Raw genomic sequence first — 10,033 nt, forward strand, 5'->3', positions numbered from 1 at the left:
GGAAAGTAACAACTGTATTTTCACATCTCGTTTATTTTATAGTTATTGAGTAACCAGGTAATATTTTTCTTTAAACCAACATCCATTGAGAGTAAATTACACTTTTTTTTTTCAGGAAGGAAAATTACAAACAATAATAAAACGAAGACAAACTAAATAAAATATTAGATACATAAAAAAATTAAAAGATGTCCGAGAAGTTGCAAACATAGTTAAACAAAATTGAATGTAAAATAAACACATAACCAACTAAAGAAACAAAATGAAAAACATTACAAGTCAAAAACTTAGATGAAAATACACTCAAAATACAAAAGTAATAACAAAAACATAGTTTATTATTTACGCTAACAGTTGGGACACGCTGGGACAAGGGGGAGGGCACTGCACAAAACACGGACATTCTTTCTGGTAATATTGATATAAGCTAAACAGTTCCCCGGAGGGACAGCGGTAAGTTGTAAACACGCTAAAATCAGGAGTTCGATTCCTCTCTGTGGACGCAGCAGAGAGCCCAATGTGACTTTGGTATATAAAAGCACATTTAAGTTAAACATAACCTTAATAAATAAGCAATATTATTCCTAATTTCACAAATAAATCCCGAGTTATATTTGTGCAGATAAAACTTATGTTGCGATATTACAACTAAATATAGTTAAAAGAAAGTTTATGAATTACGATTACATAAACAACATCGAGAAAACACTCATTATCATCTGCCAAAGTATTATTAACCTCACCTGCACTAGTAAGGTGAAATTGGTAACTATTGAAGGTCTTCATTCAGAAGGAATGAAGCTGCTGGAAAACAAAGTACTGTATCGTATGGCTGGTAAAATCAAAATGGGAAACCAATAGGGCAGTAAATAGCCAGATAGCCCCTAGTTAAATCCGTAAATGTTGATCAGGCTGTTAATTTAGCTTTCCATAACCCTAAAGGGCAGCCAGCATTGAACAGGTAATGTAGTAAAAGCAAAGTCATAACTGAAGGTAGTCACTTGTCTGAGAAACTGTACCTGTATTTCTTTTGGCTACTAAATACTAAAAAGTCTACATCGTTCTCGTTGCCATCTTTAGCAGCTTCAAAACTGGGTAAAGTTTTTAGCCTTAAAAATTTCTAATAATTTTCAGTTACATATACGCATATATATGTTTATACATATGTAAGAAATATAGCCATCAATTCAACAAGCCCCCCCCCCCCCATTGACTTAACGGAAAGTCTGAAAGCTTATAACACAAAAACTGGGTTTCGTTAAACGTCGTGGGCACAGCACAGTTAGCCTATAGTGTAACTTTGCGCTTAACAACAAACAAACAAACAATTCAACAAAAACTCTCAAAGGGCTATTCCACATTCAACAAGAGCACAGTTTAAATTTATTCTGTTTGGCTGCTTTTTAAGACCTCTCCTCCATTTATTTGCATATGTGAAATTGGCTAATTATGATTTGCGATTGCTTGAAAACAGTAAATGCGGGGCCCTAGTAATATCATTATTATTATTAGATCTCCAAAACATTAGACAAGAACAAGGACCTACCCGGTTTCCAAAGAAACGTGATAGTGTACGTCCGTCAATTAGGAGAAACTTTATCAAAGAATGATTCTTTGACCGACTGTTTGGTCATTTGAGTTTATTAGCAGTGGCAATTGAAAGATTATTTCTCCTACTAAGAAGACTGTGGCTATCAACCGTTTGTGACAAGCTAAGGATAAAAGCGATTGGGCTGGATCATAAAATATAATGATCCCGACTAGTGAAAGTAGGTTTTCTCGGGGTACTCCCGTTTCCCGTCACATCAAATTCTTTGGCATTGGATCTATAGATCCCATCCTCGGCATTTGGATCCACTGATCCCCGCCAGGCCCTGTAAAGGCCCGTTTGTTTCATTTTGTTTCGATAACTTGTCGAAAACGGCTGCCGACTTTCTTCTTCTTCAAGATCAACCGGCCTCTGCTACGTCTTGGACTTGCCTTCACTTCTGCCTACTTGCCTCATCATCATACGTATATATACGGGAATATATATATATGTGTATTTTTTTCTTCTTCTTCTTCGCCCATATGGCTCATTAATCCGCTGACCATTAATTGAAATTTAACCTTATGCCCCGAGCAGGGTGAAGGAGGATTGCTAATCTTCGAGCACCCTTGATTAGTAATTATTTCTTAGGAAATAATTATTTTTAAATCAAAATAACTGCCAGAAACGAACGAACATAAAATACAATAGATATCATACTTTGCCTCAAGTAATTTACTCTTTCAACAGTGGTCAGAGTTCGACTATCTTCCAAATTATCATGAGAAAGCCGTTACAAATCTATCATATAGCAGCCGGCAGTCATTCTGAAAACTACTTACTTCAGATACAAACAGGAAAGCAAGGCTTCAGTGGTGTTTAGAACACAAATTTCAAACAATGAGTGACTGGAAGCAATAATCCACCATGTTGGTATTGGCCCATACTGGTTCGAAGAGCTTAATAATTTTTCTTAATCAACATAATTACCGGATCTCAATCTGAATAAACAATGAATACTAACGTCCTATTCGCCACCGCAATTTGCTTCTTTGTTTGTGTTTAAGTGTAAAGCTACCGCATCATGTCTACCACAGGTATTGAAGCCTAATTTTCTAGCATTATAAGCTGGTGTTGAAATACAGTTTCAATGTCAAAAGTGGAAGAGAATGGTAACATATCACCGTGGGTGGGATGCCAGTTGTATGTAGTATGGCAATCTTGTTAAAGAGATTTTGAAGGGTTGTAGATATATACTAATCTTTTTACTCAGACAATTTTGCATATGCCAATGACTAGAGATTCCTCTCTCTTTCGCCCTGTGACTGAACCTCTAAGGAGGGGATTCAAATTTAATACATGTACTCACTAATTACTTCTAAATAGAGAATTAGGGATTTCATCCAATTTTCTGTGAATTTGTAACCGGAAAAAATGCGAAAGATTATACAATAACATGCAATATGTAAAAACAATTCAGTAAATTAAGAGTTAAATATTTTAAATAGCGTAATAGTGTATTTGATAAAGTCCGAGTTAGAAAATAAATGAATTAAGCATATTTTTTAATAGTACTTATTTTAGTTATTTTAAATATTAAAACATAGAAAAACTAATCAAGTTACGAAAATATTTATTTTAAGTGTTATATATAATTAAATATGTTAAAACGGATATGTGAGTAGTTACAAGTTTTATAAAATAATAACAAATACACATTTGATCGGACTACAGGTTAAGAATGTGTTATAAAGTAATACTTTCTTATTGTTTAATTTTGTTTGAATAAAATATTAATTTTCTCTCTGAAAAACACTGAATAAGTATAATTCTAAAATAAGGTAATACCATAACAATTAAATGGTCCCTAAAATGTCGTCAAATTGCAGACGCTTTGCTTTAGCTGAAAAGTTATTAGCTGTACTGTACTGTAGAACGACCAACATTTGAACGGTTTGGTGTTATATACTATAGTATTGGAAAGTGAGTAGTGTTTCAGAAGTTTTTCATGCAATTTCACATTTGATTCTATAGCAACCAAAGTGACGTAATTGAATGCGAAGATTCCTTGGTTCTTAATTAATCAATTTTCTATTTCGAAGCATGATGTTGCTACAAATATACGTATTTGTGTGTGTATCTATCTATTTATATTTATATATTACTATTACGAGTATTACTCACTATCAGATTACTACTACTACTATGAGCTGATTCACCCGTTCCATACACAGGTGTCCAAATTACTTGAAATAGGTATTTAAAACACAATGAAATTACTTCTAAGAACATATATTTATAAATTCAATTGTCATAACGTTTTAATTTTTATCTAAACTTTTGATTTTCAAAACAAAAATTACATAATCTAAATGAAACTTCTTGATAATATGATTTACCACATTGGCTGTTGAGTGTTGTTCCTTCTGACAATATAAACAGGTTTTGATGAGACCCAACCCTTGAACATCCTACATGATAGAAATGACCATGTGAAAAGCAAGGTTGCTTTAGGAACAATTCAGCAACCTTTAAACTTTGACCTTGTGCTTTATTAATTGGCATTGCAAAACAAGTCATAACTGGGAATTGGAGACTTCTAAATTCAAAGAAGTAATCATTTGGTAGCAAAGGAATTCTTAAAATGAAGACATCTTCACTTTTGACATGACCAGTTGTAATTGTTGTTTCAATAACATGTGGCAGTAATGTCTTAACAACTAAACTTGTGCCATTACATAATTTTGGAGAATCAAGATTTCTCAACAACATTACTGGTGAACCAACATTTAATATGAGAATGTGACCTGGCATCCTTGGTGGGTCAAGAGAAGTTAGGAATTCAGTTGGATAATTTACAGCATCAACTGTAACTGGAATACTGACAGTTGAGTTCTAGGTGAATTCCTGTCTGGGAACATTTTGCAATAACTGATTGTTTACATCATGAACAGTATCATTTTGAGTTGCAAGAATTGCTCTTTTACACAACCATTCATAATTTTGACAAATATTAGGGAATACATTTTCCTTTAGCTCTTCTGCATCCTTAACTAAATTACCACACTTGTCTGGAATAGTAATATAATTATTTGATTGATTGATTGGAAACTTTCCAACACTAACTTAAGAAGAAGTTTCTGAATTAAACTGTTTGCTTTTATATCACTGAAATTATTAAAAAAAGAGAAAATAAACCACAAATTAACATGTACATTAAGCATACAACATAAACAACATTGTCGGCCTAACAACAATATTGTGGTAGTTTTATTGTTAAGCAACAGTGCATAGCACTGAGTATTACCAAAAGGAGTAGTAACTGAATTAAATACCAAAAATTAGTTTTTGTGGGAAACCTGGTGGGAATTTTGGTGTTATTTCAGGGGACCCTAGGAATCACGATGCCAAGTTTGGTGGTGTTTGGTCAAATAGTGTGTGAGTGGTTAGTGGACAGACAAACATACAATTTCACTTTTATATATATATAGATAATAATATATACATGTACACATCTGCTGAACCGGACCACACATGTTCATAAGAATAAGACTAAGAATAACAGAGTAGCACGTGTAATGAAGGAATGTAATTATTAAAACTGAACAAATGATTTACAAATTTTTGATATTACAATTATGACAAGCTGTAGCGGTTTCTACTTCTAAGTTCTTTACCATCCTTTTGTTAAGCTATGTCAACTACATGAGTTCATAAAAGTAAAAGGCCCATCTAACTAACCCCTGCCAACCACCAAAATAACCATACCTATACACATTATATTAATAATATAGTTTGTTCAAGACTTCAATTTTAAATACCATTGTTAAGATATATCTAGTTTTACAACATTACAAATTGGAAATATTGTTTAACTTCAAGCCTTTTTTTATAGATCGTGATTCTTAAATTAGGTATTTATTCTATAATTTTGTAAAAAGATTATGAAATAGCACACATGAGCTTCACCAAAGTATTGTATAATATCAACAGCTTCCTTATTCCTAAATGCAAAAAATCTGTAACAATACATAAACTTAGCGAAAGGTTTCAGACAGTAATTAATAATTATAGCTAATTCTTTTATTTGTTTTAACAAGACACCAAAATTTCTCTCACGTGGTTATGAATTCAATTATGCTGAAATAGAGTAAACATGTTCTCTTGATGAAATAATAATTAATAGTGAAACATTGAGAAAACTAAAATAAGTTTTATTTACTGAAATATAACATTGTGTAGTTATTTTCAATAAATCAAAGCTCTTTGTTATGCGTTACAGGCAATTCCATTGTTAAATTTCATTTTTCACATTATTCCTTACTCTAAGACTGTCTAATCTTTCAGTTTCAAATCAGTATTATTTACAAAATGGATATTCTTAGCAATTTAGTTTCAAAAATACCAGTAGAAAAAAAAGTTTAAAACATTCAACTGTATTGTAATGTTAGGTTAAAAGATTTTATATTTATATCATCATAAGATATAATTATTGTGATGATGTCCATGAGAAATTGTATAATGATATCAGCATTTTCACTTAACAATGATTGAAATATTGATGCAGTAATCATGAGAGACTTTAATTTTAGACATAATTTTTAAGTGGTACAGAATGATTTTCTGTATCAAATGGTCAAGGAGCCAACCAGAGGGACAGAATGGATGTCATTTTAGATTTATTGTTAATCATTAATGAGGATGTCATTTTAAGATAGAAAGTGGGGGTAAATTTAGGTAAGAGTGATCATTGCATCGTTAGGTTTGATATTTTGCAACATGATAAGATAAAAAACATTTTAGTTCAGAATGCCTGTTATGGGGCCATGAGAAGATTATGCATAGAATTGATAGGATAAAGGTTTCTGATTTGTTTATGCTGTATTCTGAAAACAGTAGGATAAAAGGACATAAGTTTAACATGTAGAAAAGGCAAGCTAGGCTCAGCTAAGACAGTTCTTTGTTTTTATCCAACAGAGTGATTAATTTGTGGAATAAGTTGATATCAGCAGATGTGGAGGCTGGTACTTTGAAAGAGTTTATTTCCTGAAAAATAAAGGATGTATTTAAATGTTATTTTTTTCTCAGAGGTAGGTAGGTGTACAAGAACATCCTTGAAGTACCAAATTGTTCATTATCCAAATTGTTGTCATGTATAAAGTAAAAAAAAAAGTTAGAAAAGTGGATTATGAGTTGTTTTTTTTGTCAGGAATGAAGAGGTATTCACAACTTTCCCCTTCCCAAAGGCTTTCAAATAATTAATTATCTCTGCCACCGAAGGTTATGTTTTCATCCTTGTGTGTGTGTGTGTGTGTTTGTCAGCAGGATTTCTCAAAAACGGCTGAATGGATTTGGATGAAAGTTAGTATACATTTGGAATATGACCTAACTTAAAAGTGATTAGTTTTTGGAGGGTCAAGATCAAAGGTCAAGGTCACGAAAAAAAAATCCCTATCTGTTAATATGACAGCTGATTTTTCACGCTATTTTTGCTCTATAACTCAGTCAAAAATGATTGGATTTTGATGAAACTTAGTGGACATATGTAGAATATTATTCCTCATTGTCTTGCCAAAAATGGTCCATGTCAGTTGATAATGACCTATATATACGGAGAGTTGTACATGATCAATGCTGTGTGGCAGAGGTATACACTCTACTGAGTGTCCCTCTAGTTCTTTTTGTTTTTGTCAATTGCTTTTAATATTTTATTCATGTTTATTATTGAAACTGGTTGAAACACAAAATAGTTTTTCTTCAAACAATTTTCATAATTTGAGTTACAGCATTTGAAGGGTGATTAAGTCAGTGTTCACGCTGTAAACTGGTGCCACTACTGGCAACCAATATATATGTAATTAGAGTAGACTGTTACATGTAGTAGCTTGTGCTTCTAATTTGGTTTGTTACTTGTTATTATGTGCACTGTTTGGTTCATATATTTTTTATGACCTATTATATTTGTCAAAATTCTTTCACTCCCTGGGTATCACAGAATTGTTTTTTCTATAAAAGGATTTAAGAAAAAATAAGACTAAACTTTTAAAAGTAAAATTTTGACCTGTCATATTTACTTGCATGTTTTTCTAATTTTTTTACAGGTTTCTAACATTTTGGAAGAACAACAAGATGAGAATATTTCATTGTTTGTTGAGAAGACCATGTTTGAATAATTTGCAGGTACATCCGTATCAAAAGTATTCATTTATTTGCAGTCACCTCCCTACACGTCAGTTTTCTCAAGCCCATGAAATGTTTATATTGCTGAACACTAGGACCTTTTATTCACAAACATTAAGAAATGCTCCCGAGAAATTTTTACAAACGATGTCTAACCCTTTGCATTCATGTGTGCATTTTATGAGTGGATCTGGATCTGAACATGTAGATTTAAAGAGGTGGAAATTAATAAAACGACTCTTTTCAACTTTTTTATTTGGTAGTACATTGATAATAACTATCTTTGTCAAAAGAAAACGACAGAAAAACATCAGAGAACTACTACAAGACTGTGATGTCCTACCCCATGATTCAAACTACTCAGAGAATATGGTCTTTACAAGCTACAAGGGCTATATTATTCCACAGAATCTTTTTCTAAAGGGTATTATGAGAGACCTGATGGGTTTTAAAGTACGTGAAGATGATATTTTTGTAGTTTCTTTTCCCAAAACAGGTATGTTATTTGATTTCTCTATATGTACATGTATTTGTTTACAAGTAATTTTATCAAAAATATTTATTAGCAGTTTAGAACAAAAGAAGGATTAAGCTGCAGTACCTAATTTGATCCACTGAGATTGCTAAAATTACTAACCAAAGCCAAATGTAGCTTTTTACATCCACATGAGAAATATATAGAATTTAAACTAACAGAACAAATAACGTAATGAAATAAACTATGCCATACGTTTTTAAATCTAATATGCAAATAATTTTTTCAGGGACCAATTCTGTGTCTAAGTTTTCAAAGTTTGTATTTTCTACTTTTACCACTTAAGTTTGCATCTCTTTGTGGGTTTTACACTACTCAAACAGAACATCCACAGGAAGACTATCTAAGCCCCTAACGAATTTAAACTTCTGAATCAAGCCTTGTCCATTACTTCTATATGTATGCTACATAGAAAACAAGTCCAAATATTTGAATCACATTTTGCAGAATTTTTAAACCTAGCAGCATTTTAATAAGTAGTATCTTTATTCATTCTAGTATGTAGTTATATTTGCTTTAGTTAAGAGGCCAACTTTGCACACAGTATTTCAAATAAGGCCTCACTGGACTAATACAGAGTTATTAAATACTTAAAGTAGAAATTCTTTAAATACATGCCAGTTAAACACTAGGCTGAATACTTTAACCTTGTTTCAACAACTATACATATATTCCTTTCAATGCTCTTTTCATAGGGAAAAATAAATACTTTTCCAAATTTTCATACCTTCATATTTTACACCTCTCAACATTGAAACTTATTTTCTAAATAGTGACCCAGTTGTTTAAAAATGTCCAGGTGTGTCTGAGTAAAAGAAACATTCAGTAAAACTAGAATATGACCAAGTTTAGAAATATTACAGACTGTGAAGCTATCTATATTGTTAATACATGTAATAAACAACATACTTCACAAAATAGATTCTGAGGCTTTTAGTGTGAAAAATGATTTTTATCACTTCCCAGTCTTCTACCACTATAAAAACACAAATGTCAAAAATGACCAATAATTGCATCATCAAATTATATACATGCTTCATCCAAAAAAGCATATAAAAATTGGGTAAGATTATGAGTATCCAGTGATAATTAGTATTAATTAAAAATGGATAGAAATCTGCTGAAACCTGTTGATAATCTAATTTCTCAACCTACTAACATGTAAAAATGCAATATAGTAATATCTGTAATTGCATTGAAGAAGTGGTTTTGTGTACCTTGAATTTGTCCTAAAGATATTCGAGGGCTATCTATGTTAGCCATCCCTAATTTAGCAGTGATAGACTAGAGAGAAAGCAGCTAGGTAACACCTCCCACTGCAAACTCTTGGGCTTCTCTTTAGTTTCACCAATGAATGGTAGGATTAACTGTCACATTATAATGCTCCCATCGCTGAGCATGTTTGGTGATGATGATTTGAACCTGCAACCCGCAAGTTATGAGCAAAGTGCCCTCACCACCAGGTCTTCAAAAATTGAAAGGATAAAAATATGCAATGTATGTTTGTGTTGAAGAAACTTTGTAGAATGGACGGTAACTGCCTGTTGTAGAGACAAAAGTGTAGAGGACGATGTTTTGAAAGTCTGCCGCCTTTCGTCTTTGGGTCTGTCTTAACAACTGGCAGTTGCAGTCCATTCTACAAAGTTTCATCATGAATAATACTCTACCTAAACAATCTATCAAAGAATATGGTTGTGTTCTTTACTTCAATCAGGAATTGGTACTGTTTCGTCAGCGAGGTCATGTGACTAGCGTCACGCCATGTTTCTAGAACTATCCTGTTCCTTCGG

The 10,033-nt window shown here is 32.3% G+C and overlaps 1 protein-coding gene across 6 annotated transcripts in view; it reads left to right on the forward strand.

Moving 5' to 3' along the window:
* Positions 1 to 3,262: 3,262 nt before the first annotated feature.
* The window catches only part of LOC106471687 (estrogen sulfotransferase-like), a 16,523-nt gene continuing 9,752 nt past the window's right edge, over positions 3,263 to 10,033 (forward strand). The window contains exons 1-3 of one of the 6 annotated variants that reach the window (XM_022400298.1): positions 3,361 to 3,511; positions 6,506 to 6,618; positions 7,630 to 8,204. In XM_022400298.1, the coding sequence (XP_022256006.1) occupies positions 6,599 to 6,618; positions 7,630 to 8,204 (595 nt within the window). In that variant the 5' untranslated portion in view covers positions 3,361 to 3,511; positions 6,506 to 6,598. Of the gene's footprint in view, positions 3,282 to 3,360; positions 3,512 to 3,548; positions 3,661 to 3,765; positions 3,785 to 6,505; positions 6,623 to 7,629; positions 8,205 to 10,033 lie in introns of those variants that run through there. The other 5 variants (XM_022400300.1, XM_022400301.1, XM_022400299.1 and 2 more) reach the window with 5 other exon arrangements.

The sequence above is a fragment of the Limulus polyphemus genome, unplaced genomic scaffold (assembly GCF_000517525.1).
Source record: "Limulus polyphemus unplaced genomic scaffold, Limulus_polyphemus-2.1.2 Scaffold4790, whole genome shotgun sequence".
Taxonomy (NCBI): domain Eukaryota; kingdom Metazoa; phylum Arthropoda; class Merostomata; order Xiphosura; family Limulidae; genus Limulus; species Limulus polyphemus.